Source organism: Papilio xuthus, unplaced genomic scaffold, assembly GCF_000836235.2.
Source record: "Papilio xuthus unplaced genomic scaffold, Pxut_1.1 DF824992.1, whole genome shotgun sequence".
Taxonomy (NCBI): Eukaryota; Metazoa; Arthropoda; class Insecta; order Lepidoptera; family Papilionidae; genus Papilio; species Papilio xuthus.
In genome coordinates, this window is record NW_013533657.1 from 5,442,100 (window position 1) to 5,469,653 (window position 27,554).

Sequence of the window (27,554 nt, forward strand, 5' to 3'; positions counted from 1 at the left end):
AAATACTTTATTCACAATTTTTTTACAAAAATCATTGGTTAACAAATACTTAAACGTAATTAATTATTCTACAATAATTACTATTAAAAAATTAAACAAACATAATACAGATAATTCTTGTTATGATGTACTTACTGTAATAAAATATCATACATCCAATTCACTATCAGGATAAGTAATTTATTTTCTCTGCCAATATAAATCAAAATTTAATTAACCAAAAATTTCAAATTAAAACACAACCATGTTCAGCTATTTTCATATAAATTTTATACTGTTAATTATTGAGTTTCCACTGTCGAAGCACTTACTCGTACCTCATTCTATAATTAATTAAATGATGAAAACAAACCTACGAAAAGTATGTAATATTACCTTACTACAAAGCATAATAAATAAGAAAAATGCGTCGAATGAAACAACAGAGTTTGTACAGTAGCAAAATAATATTTAAGTTTTAAATTATTATTATTCCGATACATAAAAAAAAATCCTGGTTTAAATGAGATGTTTTCTACTTAATCTAACTTAATGTAAAAAAACAACAACCACACATAAAAAGTAATTAAGCATTAAAGAATAAAATTACAACTCAGATTAACCAAAGAAACTTATTTTCTATATTATATACAAAATAAATAAGCTCTCACATTGACTCTATTGGGGTAGACAGAGATATTGGCCTTTTACAAAGCCTTTTTAGGTCTAAAATTTGTCGTATTTTTTATATTGAAGCTATCCTAATAAAGCCTTAATAGTTATATGTGATGGCTTATTTATTTATTTTACATCTATTTCGTCATTTGCATTAATCAAGTTTTGCATTTCTATTTACAAAATCATTATCTCTAACGCCACTGGCGAGGCTATAAACTGTGGTATATTGTGCCTATTTGATTTTCGCCATTGCGGCGCTAATAGGAGGGATCGGAAACTGGAACTAAGTAGAGAAAAAGAGTTCGTCGACGGTAACTTCAACCGGCAGTTTTAATTTGGAACAAAAAAGATGTAATTTCCAAGCAGTAATTTCCAGCTGATATAGTCGTTAGCATATGGAGTTACTTGGATCAAAACAATATACAAAAGTTTTTATAACACAAGAAGTTTGATCCCGCATATACTATTTTAATGTCCTATTATTTAAGTATTACAAATTACAGTACTTCAATGTGAAAATAGAAATAGCGGATTTTTTTTTAATTTTTTATCATTTTGTATAAAACAAAGATATCTGCCTTGATCAGAGGTGCTGCTGCCACGATTATTTTTGTCAGAAAGTATGTAGGTTATGTAGGCATAGAAAATAATATAAAAGAAAAAATATGACGTGACAGTTAAAGAACAACCTTGTGCCACTTTTTTGGCAGTAGGGCACTAGTGACCTTTTATTATCTAGTTTGACTTATGCCTTGGGTCAGATATGCTCGTCAGTGTATAAGACTAGAGAATGTCAAATCACTTCATAGGTTTAAATTATGTTCAACATTTTTACAACAAAATCTTATCAAATTACTTGTTGGTTTCCGAAACCAAAAACTCTGTGTAAAACATATTGTCATCCCCGTCATTGTCTTTGACAAAACAGATATAACAATATGTTTTAAACGGGGATTTTGGTCTCAGAAACCCAGGGTTAATCGTAAAACTTCAAATCTAGATTTTTTTTTATATTTTCGTAGCTTGACATTTTTACTAAACTTAATTGTAGGTGATTTCGTTTACATTTATTTATTAACTACATACAAAAATAGTACATTGCTAATATTTCTCTAACATTATAATTAACATTTTAGTTACCTATCTTAGATTTTTCTTAATAATTGTAATTCACAATTTAGTCGATTTCCATAGTGGATTTTTTTTTAATTAGAAACATGACTCTATACATACGTATTTACTTATATTTTCTTCAAATATATAAGATATAAGTACATTACTTCACTTGGCCATAATCGTCAACCCTAATAAACTATGTCCAGCTGTCAAAAATCGCCAACCCTAATACTTTACGTCCAATAGATCATAATCACCAACTCAGAAATAATCAAATCGGGTATAACTAACCCAACAGTTAGTCCACTTGACTATGAATCGTCAACCTTAGTCCGTTTGGCTGTAATCAACACAAATTAAGCCCGTTATACACAAAGCGATTTAAATTTTCGAAAGCTGTCATAGCGCTTCGTACACACACGCGTCGACGACTTTCACATCTGTCGTCGCTTAGCCAGTCGCTCGCAACTCGATTGTCAAGACCGTCGTCAAAAATGTCGTCACGATTTTAAAAATGGCAGAGCGAATCAGTTGACATATGGTCGCTATGCAACGCGATACTAGCGACGCAAGGATTTTCAAAGATTTTCATTGCCTTGTGTATTTTGAGCCTTAGTCTAAGGATAATCACTATATACACTAAAAAATCAAATACTATGCCCTGCTACAATAATCTAGAGTGTAACCGTGATGAATTTGGTGAGAAACTACTGTCTGGTAATACACTAGCGTCCCCGTACACAGGCGCGGGTACACTGTGCCCGTTGGATGCGTACGGACTACGCGACCAGGTGCGTGCGCGCGCCGCCGGCGTCTCTGGTGGCAGCACTGTCTGCATCGGCGGTGTTGGCATATGCAGCTTGCCTTTGCTCTGCATACGTTGTTGCACTGAAGAAAAAAACATTATATTAATAATGATATTTAGAAAATTTATAAAGAATTATAAGAAAAATATTATTAGTAGAAAGTTGGATTTAGAACGTATAAAAAGGATTTTTTTCACTCACCATAAAGATAAGCAGCAGCCATAGCAACGATAGTCATAATAGTCGGCAAATACGGCTTCAGAAGAGAGAAGATCGCACCAAGTAGAGTACCACAAGCGATTTCACATTCCCTCTCCACTTCTACGGTAATATCTTGAGCAGTTAACTTCGAAATGACGTGCACGTGTCCAATACCACACGTCACCTTCTCACTTGTCACAGTTACCGTGATCTCACTGTCTTTGGAACTCATTTCTATTTTAAGACCAGGTGAAATGGTCATTTTGACCAGCTTTAGGGCACGAGGATGCCCAGTTATGGTGAACGTAGCTGGTGGATTTGCTAACGAGACTTTAGTTTGTGGAACATCTATTGGAGGCAGAAGCAGTACTCTTGTACAAGTTCTGTGCGAGTCCCATTCGGCGCATAATTCGATTTCTGTTGATTCAGTTATAGACGATGCTGGTATTATAGAACAGCCTAATTGACCTGTAAAAAATTAAACTTATAATAATTTAAGTCTTTGAGGACATGTAACCTTTTTATTTGTTTCAATATTAACAGTACATCAGTAATAATTACTTTTGTATACTAATAATATAAAGACATAAGTTTAATTGTGTTTTTGGATTGTTTTTAAATTCTGGCTCCGATACTCCTTAACCGATCTAGAAAATTCTTGCAGTGTTAGGAAGCTACACTATCCCCGTTTGATATAGGCTATATTTATTAATTTTTTTTTATTCCACGCGGACGTTATCGCAGGCAACTGCTAGTATTCTATAAAAATATTCCAAGCTTACCATTAGCTATATCAAGAACAGGTTGTGCTGTATGCGGTGCTTTAGTGCGGCAAATATAAGGTAACTCTACTTCAATCCCTTGCAATGCATACTTCTGTTCCTCTGAGCACAACAATGGTCCTGATGTAAGACCACTAGCTTCCAATGACAACGGCACCATTGAATACGGCCACTCTCCGTGTAAAAACTCCATCTGGGATAAAAACGATAATTAAATTTATTTCTTTTTCAATTATTTAATATTAAATTTTTATAATGCATGTGAATGAAATTTAACAGTGGCAAATGTATATTCTTTATAATATTCTAATATTTACTAAGTTATTAAACAACCACATAGTGCAGATTCCTCATACTAAATCTACACTGAGGGTCCACCTAAGTTCTGTAATGAATATTGTACTGCTTTGAGTTTTAAAGAAAAGTCACTTCATACAATCATTAATTAAATTGATCACATATAAATCCGTTTAATAAATTTTAACATACACATTAAAATGTTGATAAAGAAGAGAGCATACCTTGTTTAAAGGCACTTGGTGCAGCGTGACAGCGGCGGGCGGGCGATCTAGGCGCAGCGCGTGTTTAGCCGCCGTGTCAGTCATTAGCACGGCGAGCGTGACACCCGCACCCGCGTGCAGCGTGACGCCTGCCGGTGCACGCCATCCCACGCCCTCCAGGCACACCGCCCAACTGCCACTTACTAACATAAAAATAGATATTCAGACCTATAGTTCCCTTTGTGTTTATATAAACTCTTGCAATGCAAGTTAGAGCGTTAGAGAAAGAAATATCGTCCATTTTGGTTTTCGCCTATCCCGGTTTGACTGTAAATTATTTTTTAAGTATACAAAAGTAAAATCACCAATGATTCTGTTCCCGTGTGCCTCAGATCCTATGACAAGCACTTCATCGGTGACAGTGTGTCCGCCGGCAGTCGCCTGGAAGCTTGCGAATGTGCCGTACGTGTCCAGACCAGTGAAAACAATCTCGCTTCCTAGACCACTGAAACAAATAATAACTACAAAGACCGCACTACTTTTTTATTTACCCCTATATTACAACAGGAACAGTAAAAAATCAGACAAAAATTAAACAAAACTTTTTATATTTCCAGTTGCAGACGCTGGATTCGATCGCTGGACTGGATTAATGTGAACAAGTTTAATTCTTACCCAGTGGTGGTTCGTCTGACATGTGCGGGCAGGGGCGCAGTGACGGAGACATTAGCCTCGTGCGCGATAAGTTCCCGTCCTACAGAGTTCCTCAGTACTACACGGAGAGCTTCATCGTCCACGTCACCAGATGGCTCTGCGGTGCAGTAATGTGGTATTGCCACCTCCACGTGAATTATCTGCAATTAAAATTAGTAATTTTTGTAATATTGGATTAAGAATTGAATGAAACGTCATATTTTAAAATCTGTTATATTCGTTTCGACTACAAAGTCACAACAGAATGTAAAATCGTTCAAATCAGTATCGGGGCCAGTGAGAGGCACTGCTATCGAAATTAGTTCTATTAGAAAATTCTTTTCTCACTTTTTGACATAAAAAGGAGGTCGCTTGTGACCCGTCATAATTAAGTTTCATTTTCCCACCGGGTTGAATTTCCTTGTCGGCCTATTCCAGCGTAAAACATCTTTCGAATAAACTAAATATAAACTCACCGTTTCTCTATAAATATTATTCCTATCATCTTTATGTTGAGCTGCGATCACTCCGTGTCCAGGCCTTAAACCTTTGACATCTCCATTAGGTCCTAGTTCAAACACACCCTCCCCGTACGAGGTCCAAACACATCTAGGCATTGACCTCAGACGTACAGAAGCGCCCACAGCTAGAGCCAAACGTTTACCCGTTGATAAATCAGCGTTTGTACTATCCATTGATATACGTATATCAGATATTCCGAGTATCTCTATCGTACTGTCCCATGATCGAGTTTCTGCCACCTAAAATAATGAATATTTATTGAATATAATTGTGATAAAATGGTTATTTTATAAATAATTATGTTACGTTATTTTACCTGTCCCATGTTCCGTACTCTGACATCTATAGTTATAACACCTGGTTTCAATGGAACGACTCGCACAGCCAAGCCTTCAGCTATTGATCTCTCTAAAAGATCTGAAATTAAAAACATAATGATCAAAATCAGAGAACCAAGAGAAAGAGAGGGAGAAGGAGGATAATAACAAACAAAAAAACATACAGACAATTGTTAACCTTCTTTACTAACTTTTAAAAAGAGAAAGTCACAAAAACAGATTTGCTAGGAACATGAATGTGTATGAACAGATGTGCCAGATTTCGTAACATTGTGTAAAACAGCACCTAAACTTAGTTTACAGTATGTTGCTTGTATTTTCCCAAACTACTAAAATCCTGCGGTATTTGACTTATAATTGCTATTGCTACCATAGAAGTCACAGGTGAAGTGGAAACAGTTATTGCATACCATCAACATGTCCAGTATATAATCTGGCCGTGGTGGGGTCACGCAGTGTCCATGTGACGCGCGGCGGCGGCTGCACGGCTGCGAGCGCGGCCGGGGCCAGGCCCGCCGCCTGCAGCCACACCGGCCCCGGCGCACCCACCAACAGGCTCTGCGTCGCCGCCACCACGCGCAGACCGGAGATCGGCACCACCTGAACAACGACATTTTATCTTAATACAAAAATAATTGTCTCATGTTTATCTAAACTTATACAAATATACGAATGTACTAAATACAGTCTAATTAGATCGCCGGACGACCTCCATAAGCGAGAAACCTATTTATGAAGGCCTTACTTATGCATGAAAAATATCGCGGTTCCTTAAACTCTCGCTTTCCATGTTCAACTGTATATTATATAGTAAAAATATAAAAGAACATTTACCTCAATTTCAGCCTCTGCACTGGCCATTTCGACATTAGCTATGTCTGTAGCGACCAGCTTAACACGTGCCGTGCCCATCGCGAGACCGTGTACTAGTCCACTTGGAGAAACCTGAAAAGTTGAAATCGAATGTATTATGTACTAGCTGTCGCCCACGACTGCGTCCGAGTGGAAATAAAAAACTGAATTATGGAAAGTTAAATAATGGTTCCCCTTTCTCTTCAGAAGTTGGTTATCTATACATATAAATAAAATTGGAGTGTCTATGCTATATGGCAAATAAAAAACGTATGCCGCACACGCGATTTAGTTAGCGAATGCCCTCTGTTCATTTTATAGGGTATTTTTTTGTTTTTTTTTTCTTAATTCTGCGGTTAAGAAGTCGTGAACGCTAGTATTAAGATGAAACTGACATCAAGCCTGTCAGTGTGTGCGGCGAGGCGGTAATGCAGGTCGGCGAGGTGCGGGGGCGGGCCGCCCGCATGGCGCAGCTGCAGCCGCGCGCCCGGCGGCACCCGCGCCGCGCCCGGCACCACGCGCAGCGCAGGGAACACCACCACCTGCACAACAATACATTTACTGCAACACTCACTATGTTTTAATTGGTACCCTTAGTGTATGTTTTATTATTATTAACCAAAATGTTTTTAGCTAACTTCTTAGTAGACCACAACAGTTGATCACCGATTAGTGCACTTTATTACGACTAAATATTGCAGGATCCATCGATATCATTATAATCAGTTTTCGCTACTTAACCTAATCTAAAACTTCCCCTACTAATTTGATTATTTGCACTATTTGTAATACATAAAAATGTAACAACATACCTCCAATTCAGGGCTCCATACACCAGCGATTGAGGCGCGCACTCGTCCTGTGCCTTCCTGCAGGCCGCACAGCTTGCCATCTTTAACCCTCACAGCGCCGGCGACACGCCACTCGGCGGGCCGGGAACTGCCCACATATCGCTGCGACACGCCCCTCGCCATTGCGTTCACCGGCACGCACCCGCCCACACACACCGCGCGCGCTGTCACCACCTCCACGCTTATCACCTCCTCGATGTTCACCTGTGTACATATTATAGTCACGTTTTCAATATAAGGTTATCAAAATATATATAAAGTTACTACTACTACTGCTAATAAATTGTTATGGCAATAAACAGTTAAATATCCGAGCACCAGCAATATATAAACAAGCAACCAGCCTAGGCTTTTGCCAAGGATAAACAAAAAAGAAATACAGCCTTGGTTACCCACTGGAAATTTTTTTTCAAAATAAAAAAAGTAATCATATTTCTATCAATGTAGTCCGTATAAATACCTCAATGAGTTGTTTCTCCCCCAACACGCAGAGATCAGTGACCAGAATATCGTAAGTGCCGGGCGCGGGGACGGAGGCTGTTAAAGCCCCGCCCTCAACGTTGGCGACCACGCCCTTCGGCGCCTGCACCGCGTATTTCCCACTACCTCCACTCACAGTACCTATATTTGATACTGATTCACCTTCCCACGCGATATTTGTCTAAAAATAAATAAATTACATTATTTTTAACCAAATAGGTTTTAGGTATTATACGATGTTAAGAATATCACGCAATACTCAAAAATTAAGATATGAGAAATGATACCGACCTTAACAGGATCACATTTCAAAGGTGCCACAACCCTAGCTTGTATAGAGGCGGTTGCTTCAGGAATACTGGCTTTGATAGAACCAGTCCATCCTATAGCTTGTTCTTCCGCTACCACCAACTGCAGAAAAAATGCATTTTTTTTAAAATAAAAGCACACATTTTTGAAGGTAAATGAATAAAATAATTCTGTCATTTTCTTACCTGATAGTACTTTAAAGGCACTGGCACTGGTGCATACTCAGGATCAGTTTCAACAAACAGTCTATCAGCTGCTGTGAACTCTATTCCCGCACGCTTAGGTTGCAATTCCCATGACACCCTCGGACCGCTCTCATCTAACAACTCCCTTCCGATCGCATCCATTAATGTCACTTTCACTGTCACTTCTTGTCCTGGACGTAGCCATAGTCTAAAAAATTAAAATGTCTATGGTTAATATTAATATTAAACATCCGCTAATTTGTCACTGAGGAAGCCCACATAATCTAAGTGCTGCAGTTGTTATTTTGTACATTTAACTACTCTTATCGGTAAGGTGATATAGTCGAAACCGTTTATTTTGACATCGATCAAGAGGACATATCGGTTATAACGTCCAAAACTGTTGCTTATTATTTCTTTCTTGTTTTTCCATCCCTGATATGTCCTAAAAACTTGTTTGACCGTACTATTTAACTGTATTAAAAAGAATTAAATAGGTATGCATACTTTGGTCCCCCCGTACAGTTACCGGGGCTGGGCGGGGGCTCGAGGCGCAGACGCGAGACGTGCGGCGCACAAGCCACCTCCAGCTCAACTGACTCTCGCTCCGTGTCCGAGTGCGATGATATCTCCAGATGAGTATCACCTTTCTGCAATATTACACATTTGTTAGGAAGAGCTTTTAAAACCGGTAAAGTAATTTTCAAATAAAATAAATCCTACTGTATGTATATTTATTTTAATGTAAAAAATCTAGAATTTTATTTTATCTCCCATTCACCTAGACTTAATATTTTAATTTTAAATAATAATATTTCATGGGAAAGTAACCTTAATCAAAATATTTTTTTTTTAATTTTAGTGTTATCAAGATACCTATCCTTTAGGAACCATCAAAACTTCTATAACTAAAACCTATGGAACAAAATATTTTAATTTAAACTTACCCTACGACATCTAAACGTAAAGACCTCTAATTCCGGATACTTATGAGGTGAGGGGCCATCTCTGTAAACCAGTTCTGCTACACGGGGGTCACTTGATGACGGAACTAGAGATTCACCTTCAGCTAATACCTATAACACAACATAATTAAAACTTACATTGGCTTAAGCTTATATTGCCACGTTCTTCATAAAAAAATAAAAAAATGTCGTTCAAGGTCAGACTAGAGGGCGCTAGCTCCGTGTTTACGTAGCTAGCGCCCTCTACCTCCACAATAAGTTACCGGTGCAGTAGCAGAGAGTAAGGCAGCAGCGTGTTGTGGCCAGCGCAGACGCGGTGCGGCGCGCACTGCTACACGCGCGCTATCCCCGACGCGACCGCGTGACACACGCACCAGCGACACGCCGCGCCCCGCCCACACGCTCTGCATCACGCAGCACGCCCCATCTACATACCAATCAATTGATATAAAACTAGAATTTGCCCGCCACTTCACCTTCTCAGAATTTCAATAAAAGTTTAATATAATAAGTAGCCTATGTGTTCTTCCAGACTATGTTCTACAACTATGCCAAATTTTAGCGAGATCCGTTGAGCCGTTCCGTAGATACTTTCTGACATCCATCCATCCATTAATCCATTAAAATAATGGCAGAAACATAGATTATAAAAAAAAACAGAACATCTTACCGACTGGCTGTTCCCACGTAGCGGCTGTCACATTATGCGGCTCGGGGCCCTCCAGTAATGTCGTTGCAAACGTCGCACAATTACACCTGCATACATTAAATATTATATAATAGCTATCGCCCGCGGCTTCGTCTGCGTGGAATTAAAAAAAAATAATTAGTGATCTATATGTATGTTCTTCTAGAATGCAGCCATTTTGGAGATACATTGCAGAAAACATCCATACATCCAAACATTCACATTTATAGTATTATAGTAAGATTTTGTTTACAATTTGATATAGTTGTATTGACTAAGACATTAGGCAACTATTTATGATTTTTTTAATTCCACGCGGACGAAGTCTCGGACGGCAGCTAGTTATCTATAATATTGTTTTTAGTACATTGTCATGAAAATTCTAAGTGCATTAAATTTTTAAATTTGTATATAACATATATTTAAAAAAACATATAGACAAATACTTTTTTATGTACAGAACAAAAAATACTAAATCTAAAAGAATTTACTTACACATGAAAATTATACAATTCTCCAGTATTAGGATGTGTTGCTGTGAGGGCGATGTGCAGATGATGAGGACGAGACACGCGCGCCTGACCTGAGCTCGACACCTGCAGCAGCTCCGGCGCTGCAGACCACACTCTGCACATAAAAACATATACAGCATTAGTACATATTACAAAAATATGATTAATAACATAAATAACCTATATAGTATATAGTAACTGCTAAATAATATAAAAAGAAAAAAACGGACTGCTCCAAATTCAAAAGTTTATGTATAAATTACATAAATTATACAAATACATATGTAAAAAGAAGGAATTGACTTTTAATAATACTTGATTCTACTTAATCACCCATCCCTAACTTAGGGTAGGCTCCGAGCTCCTCATTGGGGATGTATGTATTCTGATGGTGATGATGACTTCATTAATAAACTGTTGCATAACAATTAAACACATTAGAAAAGAACTTACCTTCCAATAGCTTTAATATGAGGATATTTCTTCAAATACACTTTTACATCCAAATAACCAAATCCGAGTACACTAACAACTCCCGTTGGTGACACTGATAAAGAATTTTGATTCTGTAGTGATGTCTCACTCTCTGTCCACACCACTTCCTCAACACCTCCGCCGCGATAATTTAACTGTATATCCCTGCAAAAAAAAATCCAGCTTGTAACCTTCACGCGATCTTGAGATAAAGGGTCTTGACAGACAGACAGACAACAAAGTGAACCTATAAGGGTTCCGTTTTTTTTTCTCTCGAGGTACGGAACCCTACCATATAATATAAACTACCAATGTGAGAACAGTTGTACAAAAACATATTCTCATCCCACTCATTCCGATTGAGAAAAGAGAGATAGCAATACTTACTGAATATTCTCAGTCCAGGCAACAAACAGTTCAGGTGGTACAATTTCCAATGGTTCTATAGCTGTTCCGGAAACTTGACCTTCAACCTAAAGCAAAAAAAAATAAGAAAAAATAAACAATATTTTTATTTATTAGAAGATCATTATCAAGAAAGTAATCTAATCATTTTTTAATACTGCAAAAACAACATACCTTAGTCATTATTGTCCTTCCAGCAATAGAATAAAGCTTTGCAGTAATTGTAAACTGTCCAGCATTCCGAGCCATTGCATCTGTTATTGTTCCATTATCAGTAGACTTAATCAAATCAATGTTAGCCTCTCCTTCCACAGACAAACGTATCAATATCTCATCACCAGCTGTTAAAGGGCGACCTTCACTATCAAATATCACACAATGCACTGTAAATATGTCACCATAGACAACCAAATTAGCCGGTCTTAATGTGACACGTATACTATGAGGTTCTGAAACTGTCAACGTAGCTCTAGCAACTTCTGTCATTCCAGACATTAAGATCACACTTGTTGTACCGATCTTTGTGCCTCTAACTAAGCTGATAGCATCTTCCAGTTTAGCTACAACATTATCTGGCACACTTAGACTGTATAAAGTATCTCCTATATTTTGCACTGTAAGTCGACCTGCCCTCATTCTAAGTACCCTGAAAAAAAAATTATTGGTAAATCAGAAAAGAACTTTGTACTGTTATGTAAAAAACTATATTAACAAACTGCATTGACTTTGTATCTGTTCGTAAATATCATGTGTTTCCAAAGACATATAACATAACATTCCTCATATTACCGAAGAGTTTTGTATTATACCAATTTACTTTACACTTACTTGTATCGTAATGTGTCTTGAGGTGCAATAACAGATATAACTGGGTTCAACACAACACTGGCAACAACTTTCAAGTTAAATCCTGTACAGATGTCTCCAAGGCACACTGTTACCCGACATTCTCCCATAGCTTGGCCATACAAAAGTACCGCATGTGACCTGAGACCTTTTGCTTCCAGATCCGCAATACCAGGAGGTGCTTCATAGTCAGTGTCACGCCAACGAACTAATCTGTGGAAAGAAAATATTAACATACAACATATGTATCATTGACAGAACATTATTACTATTAATTATGTATAGACATACAAAAATTAATATTTACACTAATAATTTTCCTTTAAATTCTGTAATTTTCTAGTGCTTTAAAGATTGACGATGGCACACAAATTCTTATTTGAAGAGATAGATTAATTTTCTAATATTAATAAAATATTACTTACGTCACTACAGGTTCTTCACCATAATTATTTCCAAGATTCTCTACAGTCCAACTAAATGTTACACCTTCCAACGAAGAGAATGTATTACCTAAAAGAAAATTGTACCACAAATTATGTGTGTTTTGTGACTATTTTGTGACTTCGTCCATGCGAAATTAATAAAAAAATTAATAAGAAGCCTATATGTTCTTCCAGGCTATGTACTACATCTATGCTAAATTTCAGCATGATCCGTTCAGCCGTTCTGGAGATATCTTCAAATAGACTTCCATCTATCCTTCTAAAGACTCGCATTTATAATATTAGTAAGACAATCTTGGCACTGTTAATTATATTTACTGTAGTTCAATGTGTTGTTTCACTAATTAATAGTTATACTATAAATAGTAATATTACTAAAAATAGTAAATTTACCTTGATCATCAAAAGCAACAACTTCAAAAGCCTCTGGAGCCTCCTCCAAAAACAGCTTCCATGTTGTACTTGTTATATTCAATGAACTAATTTTGTCAATGTCAACATCACCTCGCAATATCTGGAAAATAATATAAACTCCTTGTCTTCAATTTATAAACAGTAAAATTATGACTGGCAAGTGATAGAATTTTCTTCGTAATATTTTACTTATTTAGTTTCAAATGTTACAGTAGGTATTAATGACTTGTACTATTTTATTTGCATAAAAATTTACCAAGTCATTGTCCTCAAGAAATCAAGTAAATGTACATATTAACTTTAGAGAAATGTTAAAATAATTATTATACATTTTAGTAGGGACAAAATCTTATAAATTAGCATTTATAAAAATTTTGATTGTTAAATTTAATGACAATAATTTTTTTCATACGAAACGCAAATTCCCGCCAAAATTAAACAACTTTCCTTACCTCACCGGTATTCACTTCCTCAGCTAGGATAATAACTGAACCTGGTGATACACACGTCTTAGAAACTGAAACCCGAGCTGCCCGGGAACAGTGACCCCAAGTATCATCGTAAAGGGGTTCAAGATCGATGATGTCATCGCGGGATAAACTCCTGCACAAAAGTATACATTATCAGCTATAAACTAAATTATGTAGTTGATAACAAATGTACAGCAAACTTACCACTTGTAACAGCCCCCTTCAATGATTTCAAAAGTGAAATTTACATACAAATTTTCAAACCATGGTAGCAGTACCCTCGGACTATTTATTTTGGCACAGTCACTTATTATAGCATTTGCAAATATCACTAATGCTAGAACCACAACCTTATGAAGTAATTCCATGTCTATTCACATATCAAACAGCAAGGATATCGGTTTAAAATATCATATTTTTAATACCTCTAACCTATAAATTGAACTCGCGAATTTCAAATAGTTTGACGTTTGTTTTTTTTTACCAAGCATTTACGAATAGACTATAAATCCTAGAAGTTTCTTCGTCGGTCGCAAGTTGGTCGTAAAAAAAGACTTAATGTGAAATCTATAACGTCTCAAAATTATTTCCATCATTGAATTTTAACTTGAAGATCATTAAAATGATAAATAATAAAGGTAATTAAATCTAACAGTCAAGATGATATAAAAATCAATAATTGTAAAGTAGGGTTTTAAAACGCACTAAGCAAAATGTCAAAATGTTATAAATGGCTGCTTTATGCAGTTTGTGTTCGTCTCACTTTACCGAATTAAATGTGAATTATGTAAAATGAAATACAAAATGTGTGTCGTAAGAAATGAAATTATATCATAATAAAGATTACTATACAATAAAATCTCGTAACTTGCCGTTAATCATTTAAACAGTCATGTCGACTGAAAGAGCTACAGAAATAAAAGGCAATGAGATCGATAAAATCAAACGTCGTCATAAACCTGACGACACTGTTATTGCGACAGTGATACATAGAAGTAGTGAAGATTCAATCCCTTATACAAAAATGGAGGAAGAGGATGAGTGCTCTGGAAAACCTACGGATCTGTGTTTGCAAGGAAACTCTCACTTGATGTCGAGCACAACTAGCAGTTTAGCCGATACTCCAGGCGATTCTGGTGTTCTGTGCCTAGATAGCGAAGCTTCCGAAGCCACAAGTCAGGCGCTCATGACTCACAGTCTTGTAGGAGCAGAGGAGTTAGCTTGCGATAGTATTTATGATGCATTACCTTCATGTTCACAAGACATGATCAAAAGTACCACCAGCAGTATCATGACTCGCAGTGACATAGATAACCAAAATGTAGGTCGAGATGATATTGTACCGGAATTACTTGTTGAAACAAACAAAAAACCACCGGTATATGAAAATTTACCCGATGTTGTTTTAAAAGCCTTAGAAAGTGAAAAAGTTAGTACTGAAGAAGTAAGAAAGCCAGCATTGAGGACTACAGAACCAAAGAAGTCATTATCTGAGGATATAGTGTATAGAAGAAGATGTAGAAAGAAGTCACAAAGTGGACCTACCTCACAGAAGAAACGTGTTTCATTCCATGAAGACATTCTTAACAATACTAAAACTGATAACATTCATATAGAGAGAGGTTTTATATCATACAGACCGGACAACTCTCACTGTGATAGATTTAGACAAAAGAATACAGTTGCTAATGATAGGTTTTCTTGGTGTGCCTCTGGTGACCAAGCCCCTAAATTTGCAGCTGATGTTGCTCAACAAACTATGTCTGATATACTTGGTTATGGTGATTCTAAACATGACAGAAGTGGTATATTTGAATACTGTCAACCTCGTGAACCAAGCAATGTTAATGCAAATAAAGACAAAGACAATAATAATGTGACACCACATAATGGAAAGCTGTATGGTTGTGATTCGAATAGCTCCGATTCTAATTTTAGCTGTGACTCTGAATCATCATCAAGTGACTCCTCATCTTCACATTCCAATAAAACAGAAACATCACCCGTTCATAGGAAATGTGATAAAACTCAAAAGTCTTACTCATGTGATGAATTTTCTAATAATGGCCATGTCGCATTCATGAGGAAAACATATTTTTCTGAAGCTGATATAGATCAAAATCATGATAGAATGAAGAAACCTTTAGAAGTGTCACAAAGTCCTATAACGGTTAAGTCTGTGCTGAAAAAGAAGCGTTACATAACAACTAATGTTGTCGAAGAAAGAAAACAAAACAATAAAGTTCTGAGTTTATTAGACGCAAACAACATCCTTGACTCTCTTAAGAATTTTTATAGAAATTTTAATTTCAATTTCACACCTGAAAAAGGTCTTCCAGAAACTAGTTTTGAGATTAACAATGTAGTTGAAGCTTTACCATGTGATGTTAATCAAAATAGAAATTTGTCCAAAAGTCTTGATTCAGGATTCCAAATTGATGATGATGAGGATTTTGTTGAAATCAATTTGAACCCACAACAAAATGTAGAAAAGCCAAAACAGATACCAAATAATTCTAAAAATCCTGTTTCTGGGGATAGAACTCCTAATGAAGGTTCACCTCGTCACAAACTTACGTTGAATATGAAAGCACAAACTGATAAAAAACTTGTCAACAAAGCTGATGCATTCCCACCATTAAGCAAGTATGTTGTTAATTGTGAGAGCACAGTTTATGAACATAAAGGTGTATCATACAGTTACGTTCATGATACATTTCAGACAGCATTTGACGCACCAAAAGAAACATTTGTTCCCATACCTGAGACTACACCGATTATGGAAATTGTCACAAGTGCTAGTAAGACTGAATTAAATATGAAACAAGGTGATGACACATCCAGTAAAACATCAACACCAAAGAGGCAGTTTAATAAAAATGTTCAAGATGAAACTGAACAAAAGAATGGTGTATCAAAACACTTATCCTCACCTAAGAAACAAAATGTGAACAGATATAGTCGAAAATTTGCATCTACTGTTCAAAAGAATGATGATTCAACTCAAGCGAATAGTGATAACTGTTCAAATACAGACAATTCAACTTTAAAGGGTGCCGATGATTTTAACGAAGAGTTTTTCGATAGTCCAGCGAATCAAAAGCTTCAGTCAAATAAGTCTGCTCTACTCAATAGGTACCTGAAAAATGTTTGCCAAAAGAAGGACCTTGAACTTAAAATCAGAAACAATAAGTTCTTCCAATTCAAATTACGTATGGAGAAAGAGTTTCCGAGTATTATATTTCCATTTAAAAATGTGTCGGAAACATTTCCCTTATCTGCTGAGAGGATGTCGCGTCTCATAGACAAAGAGGTTGTGGAGAACAAAAGGCTTTCTGTTCGCTTGCTGACAGCCGACGAGCCGTCGTACTTTGACAGCTTTGAAGACAACGTCGCTATTGAATGTAGCGAGAAATTAAGACTGCAGCTATTTTCATACCCAAATGAAACATTGAATAGGGTATGTTGATTTTTTTACGTCTTTTACTACAAATTCTAATAGGAATGATTTCCAGCGTGTAAAAATGAAATTGACCTTTTGCTGTTAGCAAAACCAAATCTGCTAAAAACCTACAATAATTTTTTTTATTCCATAAATTTCTATCATAATAATAATACCGCCTTTTCTCCTTAACTAGGTAAAGCTGTATTTTAAGAGCCACTTGTCTTTGAGAGTTTTGAGTATTCAAAAGTTTTGTTTTCAAAGACTACACCAAAGTTTTATTATTATGTACGTAATAAATTTTTTTATAGATGATGAAAGTACAATCAGCTTACAACATGGAAGATGGCTCATGGACGCCTCTATTGGTTTTCATCACAGACTATGCATTGTACGTAGCAGACCTCAAGCCTGGAGGCACTGAATATGACATCTTGTGCAGGCTACCGCATAATGAATTGGATGCTATTGCGGTAAGTTGCTTTATAATCTGTATAAGACTTAGGTATAAGTGGTGTTGGCTTAGGGGTTAAGCACTGGACGTACAATCTACAAGTCTGGGACTGATTCTCATGATGTACCAATGTGTTTTTATTTTCGAATTTAATGTTAACACGACTTCTTTGATAAACTGCACATATCTGTTAAGAAATGAATGTGTGAAATCAACCAACCAGCATTAGGCCAGCGGTGTTAACTAATACCTAGTCCTATGGATGTGAGCTGATGATGGCAGACATAGCCTTGTGATATCTTTTCATATATCTTTATATGTTTGATTATTCTATCCTAGGTTGGTCCAGAAGCTCAATACATCCAAGTGATAGACATAGCTGGTAACATAGCGTGTTCTGTTGTGACCGCGGAGGGTTCTCTGGGAGCTCGATTGGCGTCTTCACTGGAGTGGAGCGCTAGAACTTCGCCCCTACGTATAGCTCGCCCTCCCGCCATGCTACCCCTTAGTTGCAAACAGCTAGCCGCTGCGGTGACTAGGAAACGACATGAGAAACGGGTAAGAGAAGCAATCTATACTAATATTATAAAGAGGAAAGATTTGATTGTATGTTTGCATTGAATAGGCTCTGAAATTACTAGTCCGATTTGAAATTGTTTTTTCACTCTTGGGAAGCTATGTTATCTGAGGGTGATATCTATATTTATTATAAATTTATAGTTAATTCTTCCAAGACGAAGTCGCTTGCAACTACTAGTGTTTAATTTATTTAATTTAATTTAACTGAAAATTGTTGACATCGTAAAATTACGACTTACAATGTGTTTCTCAGTATTTTAATTTCCTTTTCTGACATTCTAAAAGTTATATGGTAATTAACATTCTAAATGGTATTATCGTACAAAATCTACGAAAATGAAAGCGTAACGAATGCCTTTGAAGGCCACATCCGTAACAGACTATCACACTAGTATGGGCCCCACCACATGAAGTATTTTTTTTTAACGGCTATTTTATTACGTCCCATGGCCAGTATTTTTTTTATACGAAAGTGTGCTCGCCACGCAAATCAATGGCAGTGAAGGTGTTGAATACGTAATAAAAACTAGAAAACATTAATATCCAATTTCTACTTAAAAACTTAATTTTCCATGACTTAGCGATAAAATCGTTCAAAGATTAACCGTGAAAGGTGCCAAAATCCCAGAAGTGTTATATAACTTTTTAAAAGGTCATTTAACACATTCGTTATATACTGCAAGCTTCGGAAAATTATTTAATACCACAGAAAGGCTGAAGTAGGTCGACGACTCGCCGTTTAATGAACGTCGATAATTTATATTGAAAACAAGTACACTTGAGGGTATGTAACCCTAATGAGGTACACAGAGGTCAAGAATAACGTCTTTTGCCATTTATTGCATGAATTGTTGTGATAAAGATAATTTCTTAAATATGCGTTTCAAATGAAAATGTACTTGATCAGTCAAATATGACAAAAAAAAGTAAAGATTTCTCTTATTTTTGACCGACTTCAAAAAGGAGGACTTCGTCTGTTTGTTTTTTTGTATATAATCGATCAATTTTAAAGTTCATCAAGTTTCAAAATCATACTAGGCATATTGTAGATAGTTCTCAGCTAAGATACTAAGTATTCATTCTTTCCTTAGTCCTTTAGAGATTGGAATTCTTTCCCTTTCCTACATAAAATGGGGTCAATACACCCTTACGTAATAGCTATGACACAATAGAATTATGTCAAGCATTTATACTATGAGGAAGTTTAACTAGTTACTACTGGTGACAACTAAGTTCTTAGTGCTCAATACTTATTGTGTTAATTAAGGAAATAAGATAATCATCTTACTAATATTATTAATGCGAATGTTATGATGGATCTCGCTGAAATTATGCATATACGTAGTATTACTTATTAAGTTTATAATTCCGCGCGGACGGAGTCGTGGGCGACAGCTAGTTAGTTCATAATTTTCTTTATGTTAATTACTAACTATTCAGTTTATGATTATTTAATTTAAAACTTGTACTTGATCCTGTAAAGTTTGAGAGTACGCCAAAATGAACTAGACATGTTCTATCTCTATTCTTAAATATTTGTCTCTCTCCCTCTTAGTAAACTGCGTACGGAACACTTAAGGAGTTCACAGACGCATAAATCACAAGTCCAATTCAATCAAAATGAAAAATATTTTAACGCATCTCTCCCCCTTGCCAAGAAAACACCGTAAATAGAATTATTATTCAAGTATAATATTAGAATGGTTAGTTCACTGGAATTCCTTGTGACTCAGTCGACGATGACTGTACCCCACTAGATGCATTAATTGAATGAATTATACTTGGTGAGCTGTTTACGTTCATGTTTACGGAAATTACAACGCGTTTCAAAATAAATATGTGCATGAATCCGCGCAATACAGTAACGCTCTTAAATTAAAAAATAACTAACTTTAATAAATCATTTCAAAATATTTTTTTAATTCTGAATTTTCCAATTTTTTTTTTTAATTTAAAACTTCTGTATCTGTACTTTTCTAGCGAATTTTGACAGATCAAGGTCATTGACTCATACATTCGTCATTGTAGAATTTTCTATAAAAAATAAAAAGAAACTGATGGGTGTTTTGCAAGACAAATAAAATAATCTTTTTTATTAGTTACAGAGAGTGAAAAGTTGTGAAATCTCTTAAATGCGATTATTGTTGCTATATCGTGACCTCGGAGTGTGGGTCAATGTAACGGAGAACGTCCCATGGTCCGCGTAAACGAAACTAACTAGATATTTGTTATTATTGTATTATTTACAACGATATTTATATCTTGTTTATGTAAACTTTAATGAATTTTTAAATCTGTCATCTTAAGTTTTGATTTTGGTATAGATATAATATCGATTTTCAAAAACCCATCTTGCTTTATTCAATATAAAAAGTTAAAAAATATATTAATAAATTACACTAGCTGTCGCCCGCGACTCGCGTGCATATATAAAATAACTTAATATATAGATAAGTTAAATAAAAAGCAGCTCTTCAAGGCATGAATTCGAAAAAAAAATATAGTATCCTATGTCCGTCTCCTGGTTCTACGCCACCTCCTGACCAATTTTCAGCCATATCGGTAAAGCCGTTCTTGAGTTATAAATAGTGTAAATAACGCGACTTTCTTTTATATATATAGAAGATTAAAAAATAAATCGTAATCACTTTAATTCTATTTTCAAAAACAGTGGAAAATATTTTATACAGACTGTTTCAACAGTGAAAAAACTCAATATAAGAAAATTTAAAGTAATTTTAGTAGTTTTTCTCTCCTTTATTGGTAAATATGTAAATGATTAGATTCCAGAGATCTTGTACTACGGTCGGGCGTGTTCCGGAGACGCTGGGGACAGGCTGATCGAGGCTCCAGGGGCGTTTGCCCCACCATTGGAGGGCTATCTCATGTGCAGGACAGACAAGAGCAAACGATTCGAACCCAGCTATTTCTTACTAAGGTAATGACCTAATTGGAAGAAAGTGAAATAACAGAATTAGTTACAAGATCGTAACTTTGCTATTAAAAAGGCAGCAGTTATTTCGATATGAGGCGAAGAAATATAATAAGGTTAAATTACAGTTAACCTTATGTGTTGACTACAATAAATAATTGAATTACTGATGTTACAATTGAGGTGAATGTCCATTGGTATGATAAGACGTGATATAAAAATACTTTGTTTATAAAATCATAATAATAATTAAATGAATAAATAACAAAGAGGTTACATTACAATTTGAAAAACAAACTTTTTATAAAATGACCAGAGACTTTTGTTGTACAGAAATTTGGGAACCTTTTACTCAATATGTTTTATATTTTGTTTGATATGTAAGTTAAAGTTACGTCTGAACCATTCTTTTTTATCATTTCTTTAAATATATTCAATTCGCAGTGGGTTTTTAAGACCAAAATCTCAATATAAAATATGTCGTCATCCCTGTCTTTTATTATTGATAAAACAGAGATAAGAATAATTTTACACAGGGAATTTATACTCGGAAACCCATGGTCAATTCATCATTATTTTTATTAATATTACACATTATGTGATCCACTATAACAAGACCTATTATCACTAGAGCGGGCGTGCTTCACTGGGGTCCACATTCACCTGACGGTACATCCCCCTTGCCGCACAACATCGCGCTCCGCTCCGTAGTAGGAGTGAGACGGCACGTGGACTCGTCTCGTCGTCCTCATTGCTTCGAGATAGCACTGGGAGATGCCAGCCGGCTGCTGCTGGCAGCACCAGATGACCCCACCGCGTCTTCCTGGTTGCAGTCTTTATTGCTGCATGCTGCACAGGTAACTGATACTCACAGTCACCCAGGAGTCTTTAAGGAACACCCTTAGATTTCTCATGATAAATCAACATTAAGAGGGACCGCATTAAAACTATGCGATTTATTTAACATGTTCAATGCTACCAATTCACCCTCCGAATAAAGATGGGAAGTTTATAAAAGTGAATATAAATTGGAATCCTCGTTGAGAATATATTTTCTACTAGGCTTTAGAAGAGAAGGATGGCGCTAAGAAGGTGGATCCTCGCGCCGGGGGCCCTCCCCCCGCGTGCACGGTGCTGGTGACCGCGCACGAGGTGGTCAGTGTGAGGGACACGCTGGACTCCGCCTTCGTAGCTGGAGCAGCCGCGTACCTCAAGGACAGGGGCTCCGATGCACTGCTCAAAGGTATTATTCTTCCCAAATCTGCGGCTCGAAACATCTGAGTTACACAGAAAACAATTTTAAGTGTATCAGAGAATTGCCAAAAACATTGACAGGGATTACACTGACTGACTTACTGTGGGTTTCTGAGTTCAATATCCCCGTTTAAAATATTTTGTTATCTCTGTCTTCTCAAAGATAATGACAGGGATGAAAATATGTTTTATACAGAGATTTTGGACTAAGAAACCAACAGTTAGTAATTAAGTGGCGTTTGATGGTCACCTAAATAGTCGCTTAGTGTAAATTTCTTATACTATCGACACTAAGCAACTTGTTTACCGACAAATTAATGTTCCTGCATGCGATAACTGTCGCTCGGAATTATAAAAAAAGACTTGATGACTAGCCTACGTGTTCTTCCAGGCTATGTCCTACACCTATACTAAATTTCAATGAGATTCATACTACCGTTCTGGAGATATGTTTGAACAAATATCCATCCATCCATCCAACTATTTGCATTTACAATATATAAAGATTCATTTTAGTTTATGTAATACTACATAAATAAAGTTATAAAAAAGTTATTGACACTTATTTGTTACATGTTTTGATGTCAACAAAGTTATAAAGATATAACATCAGGTTAACAACATTGATTTTATAATTAACAATGAGAACGAACGCAATAAACATAAATTATGTATAATGCGCGTCAGTGGCTCAGGGGTCAAGCACTTGACTTGCTATCTGCAGGTCCTGGGTTCGAATCCCGCCATGGACTAATGTGTTTTTCTATTTTTTACATATGTACATTTATCCGACATTCTTACGGTGAAGGGAAACATTGTGATGCTGCACATATCTGAGAAGAAATTCAAAAGATATGTGTAAAGTCAACCAACCCGCACTTGGCCAGCGTGGTTGACTATGGCCTAATCACCCTTAACTTAGGGTAGGCTCCGACCCCCTCGGTGGGGACCTATATTGAGCTGATGATGTATAATTTTATAATTATTAGTGAATGTTTTATAATATTATTCATTAGTAGTAGTAATAATAAAATTTATATTGATTTTAACCATTATATACTGTTTCCAGAGTACATAGAAGATATGAGAACGGACATTGAAATCCTGGCTTGTGGCTCCATCAAAAATCTTACAGCATTTAAGATTCCTGACACAGACGAGAATTGGTGTTGTTTGGTAAGTTATTGACATGTTAAAATCAACTGGTTTCCCGCGACTTCGTGTGGAATTAAACATGAAACTGTATTGCTAAGTTATTACAAAAATAAATCTAAGGTCCTATGGTCTATATATGTGTCAAATTTCATCCAGATCCACTGAGCAGTTTTGTGATGAATGTAGTTTTAGACATTATTAGAATCCTTTGGCGTGAATGGCGCGTTTTCATTACAAAATCAAGTGTCAGAATTAGTGAGGGGACATAAACGTCGACATTTATAAAGGCTAGTGTTGCGCCAGTACACCGGCACAGTGTCGGATTTTCTTCCTAACAGTATTAATAATAGTCCATCCATTCAAACATTCCCATTTCTTAACTTTAGCTTGCGATTTTTAGAAAAAAAAATATCTTATGGACCATGTATGGATTATGTTAAGTAAATTAGTGTATTTGATATATTGAATGTTATTACAGGAGTGGAGTGTGTGCGAGGCTCGCGAGCGCGGCGCCGGGCTGGCGCTGGTGCTGGCCAGCGGGAACGAGCTGGAGCGACTCATTGCTGCCCTCGAGTACGCATACTGCAAGCTCACTGTTAGTATATTTTTTTAATACAAACTACATCCTATATATAATTCATTATTCCAATAAAATTATAAAAATAATATAATAAAGGCAACCGTGGGTTTCAGAGTCCAAAATCTTAGTTTATAACATAATGTTATCTTTGTTTTGTTAAAGATATTGACAGGGATGAGATTTTTTGCTCAGAAACCATAAATGTTAAACTATGTATCTGGATTTTTGTCATTATGTGGCATTTTATCGATTTTCTCTTTATAATAGATGACGAGATATAAATATATGAATGTACTAGTCTTTACCACGTAACAGCCTTTGCCGTCATATCATATTTGCGTTATCAAAAATTTATATCTTGCTTATACTATATATTTAAAGATGTTTAACAGTAATAATATTATTACCAGAGCGAGCCGTTCCCGTTGAGCGTGGTGGAAGGGTGTAAGTCAGCGTGTAGTGTCGCACACAGCAAGTACGAGGCCGCCTGGGCCCACATGTTGCCCGCACAGCAGTAACCACTAGTGAGACGTGTCTTATATGTGTAGGAGACAAGGTAAGACAATATGTCAAGTAAAACACGTATATGACAAGGGAAGACACTACTAAAATATGTCAGACACATATAAGACAAGAAAAGACACTACCAATGATCAAGTAAGACACATACGATAGACACAAGAGAGACATATATTAAATGTACCAATAGTACCTTACCAAGTGTATAAGACATGTGCATAATATATAAAAAAAAATGGAAGAAAAAAATGTAATCAACATAAATATGCAATAACTACGATTTTTTCTATTAATATAATTTAACAATTGTAACATTAATTGATTGATGTTACAATTTTTAACCAATGTTACAGTTTCTAATCGATGTTACAATTTCTAATGATGTTATTTTTAATAGGCGAATGTTGGTAGCCATGCTTCTCAAAACCTAACAGTAGAACTGGCTTTAAAACTGTAATTACAAATATGACCTGAAAATTCTCGAAAAATATGACACTCTACAATATAAAGTTCCTTACATCATGGAGCTAAGTTTTGCCATTAATGTGACAATCGCGTTAATTAACGTGTTTATTATAATAATACTCAATATTCGCATAATATCTTGTATATTGTATGCCAAGTCTCTGTTAAACAGGGGCCTAGTGTGGAGCACAATTTACTTTAATTCCTAATAAATAAACCGTTTCAATAAAATTGCACAGAAACGCTTAAATCATTAAAATATAAAGGCCTAAGAAAATTTTAGAAAATCTTATATATAAAATTCTCGTGTCACAATTTTCGTTCCCATACTCCTCCGAAACGGATTGACCGATTCTCATGAAATTTTGTGAGCATATTGAGTAGGTCTGGTAATCAACATCTATTTTTAATCCCGCGCGGACGGAGTCGCGGGCGACAGCTAGTAATGCATAAAAAAATGTTTACTAATCTTCACTTACGATTGTAAAAAAATTATGTCTGTTTGACATCTGTCAGAAGTGAATGTCATAGATTATATAATGTTAAATTGTCTATTGTTAATCTGTGCAATTTTGTTTTAACGTTTGCTTTTTAAATATAAAAATGTAGTATAATAATATTACGACCGTCTGCGTGTATTTAATTAGGCGGTTGATAAATTCTCGTAGTGTTAGGTCACAATGATACTAATAACGTCGTATGAATGTTTTATTTAATTTTAATGATATTAATGTGGTTCCGCATATTATTTTTTATTATTATTTTGTGTGATATATTATAGTTATTTGATAATTGAAGTCTAAATAAACAAGAAATAAGGTTTAGGAAAGAACCCTGTATGTAAGTGATATAAAATCTTTCAATGATTACATATTAGTATTGATGAATTATTTGCTGTTTTAGATCATTTGTATTGTCCACTTTAGATTATTCCAGTCCATCTAAACAATCCAGCACTGGATTATAATTAAATCTGTGCATTTCAGTGATGGTTTCCATTTGTAATCCAGCACTACTGAATTGGGCAACATAGAAATTTATTTCCTATAAATATACAAAGATTTTTTTTAATATGAATTACTTCTTTATTAAACATGAAATGGGATATAATACTATCTATAATATACATTATTTTGCATTATTATGTATTGATTGAAACTTAAACTTGGTTACCTTCAATGCCCTATAATGATCTCGGCAACGCGTAGACTGTTTATATCGAATAGGTATCATTTAATTTAATATTTTCTATAGCTCTAGTATTTAAGTAGTAAGTCATATGTATTCCAATTACATCACAATTTTGTATTTATGGGCTTCGTATATACGATGAATATTTAAACGTTCGTACGCGCGTAATTTTCGTATTTGTTATGTGCGATGTCCTGTAAGCTATATATTGTTATCTCTGTATTTTAGAACAGAATGAGAGAGATGACAGTATGTATATGCTTTTATATTTCCTTCTGCAGTGTAAACCATGGTTTAGTTAATATTGTATATATATATTTATAGTGCTTTCCTGCTTTGGGTAATTTAAATGTCACAATAGAAAAAAAAAGCGTGATAATTTTGTCTTTTTTGTGGAAACCGTGAAACTCTACATCATGATAATTTTTATCGGTAGCTGTTATTATTTTTGATCACCCTATTAAGGTTGTGTGGTTTTTTGTTTGAGATGGAGACGGAAAATGAATATTCACTCGAAAGTTTTGAAGCAATAAGACTGCTTTGAGTGATAGCGCTGGCTTGGCTTGACAATTTAAAAATTTTATAATACGAACATTTTGTTCTGTTCGCGGAGCCTTTTGTAGCTTTATTATTTTAAAGCTGATTTTAATGGTTTCGTTGTGTTTTTTTAATTATTGACTATAGTCGTCTTAATTGGCTCGTTTAGTGGGTAACGAACTTTGTATAAAGTCTAGTTTAATTTCTAGACATTTCAGATGTTATTTGACTCTTATAATGCAATTCGGACGGATATAGTTGAAGGATACCTGGTCTGGAGAGAGGCGCTGCTATCGCGGTTAGTTTTGGCAACTACAGTACGAAAAAGACTGACACTTGATTTTACTACGAGACCGCTAGTGAGCTATCATAATTTTGTTTGGCTTATGTCAACCGGGTCAGATATCCTTAACAATCTATACTTGCTAAGTTATAGCACTTATGGTCACACTTATTTATGAAATTAGTACCAAGTGGGAAGCTTATCGTTGTTCTCTCTAAACGAGCCGTATATTATGACGATATTTTTTTTGGAAAGTTGCTTGTTTGGGTAGATTGTTGTTATCAGGTGGGATGGGATTGCAATATTTGGAGTTTAAGTGTCGGGCTAGCACAAGCACTGCCTCTTTTGTTGTCCCGTGAGTTCACACTGACGTAACATTCACAAAAAAACATGTGACACAATTAATTCTACAGATTACAATGTTTTCTGTGAATGTTTTTGACAGTGATATCTTGCGGTTAGGATAATTCAGTTAAATTTTGTTAGCTAAAAGCTTGTTGGCTTTAACGTTTCTAAAATTTTACGTATTTTTATGTTTAGTACAATTGCTTTACCCGTCATTTTCGTATTGTAAAAATCAATAATCTATACCAGGTATCGTGTATTTGTATTATCGGGCTGTTGTAAGGGCCATGTGATATTAATCTATGT

The 27,554-nt window shown here is 35.6% G+C and overlaps 2 protein-coding genes across 2 annotated transcripts; one reads left to right on the plus strand and one right to left on the minus strand.

The window, feature by feature from the left end:
* Positions 1-237: 237 nt before the first annotated feature.
* On the minus strand, positions 238-13,974 carry Gp210 (nucleoporin 210). The gene is made up of 28 exons (XM_013324608.1): positions 13,717-13,974; positions 13,495-13,645; positions 13,022-13,142; positions 12,608-12,695; positions 12,165-12,395; positions 11,511-11,982; positions 11,319-11,404; positions 10,911-11,096; positions 10,441-10,572; positions 9,928-10,013; positions 9,521-9,684; positions 9,240-9,368; positions 8,800-8,942; positions 8,293-8,500; positions 8,090-8,209; positions 7,779-7,979; positions 7,280-7,522; positions 6,863-7,009; positions 6,450-6,560; positions 6,026-6,215; positions 5,594-5,694; positions 5,232-5,516; positions 4,738-4,916; positions 4,428-4,567; positions 4,084-4,265; positions 3,563-3,755; positions 2,781-3,248; positions 238-2,661 (listed from the first exon to the last, which is right to left on the minus strand). The coding sequence occupies exons 1-28, from the start codon at positions 13,878-13,880 to the stop codon at positions 2,438-2,440; spliced, it is 5,145 nt and encodes a 1,714-aa protein (XP_013180062.1). The 5' UTR covers positions 13,881-13,974; the 3' UTR covers positions 238-2,437.
* A 276-nt stretch (positions 13,975-14,250) lies between these two features.
* Positions 14,251-25,153, plus strand: prd1 (pleckstrin homology domain-containing protein pruning defect 1). The gene is made up of 9 exons (XM_013324669.1): positions 14,251-16,972; positions 17,266-17,427; positions 17,748-17,966; positions 20,771-20,925; positions 21,551-21,776; positions 21,982-22,162; positions 23,243-23,349; positions 23,807-23,923; positions 24,319-25,153. Exons 1-9 carry the CDS (start codon positions 14,405-14,407, stop codon positions 24,424-24,426), a joined length of 3,843 nt encoding a protein of 1,280 aa, XP_013180123.1. The 5' UTR covers positions 14,251-14,404; the 3' UTR covers positions 24,427-25,153.
* Positions 25,154-27,554: the final 2,401 nt, after the last annotated feature.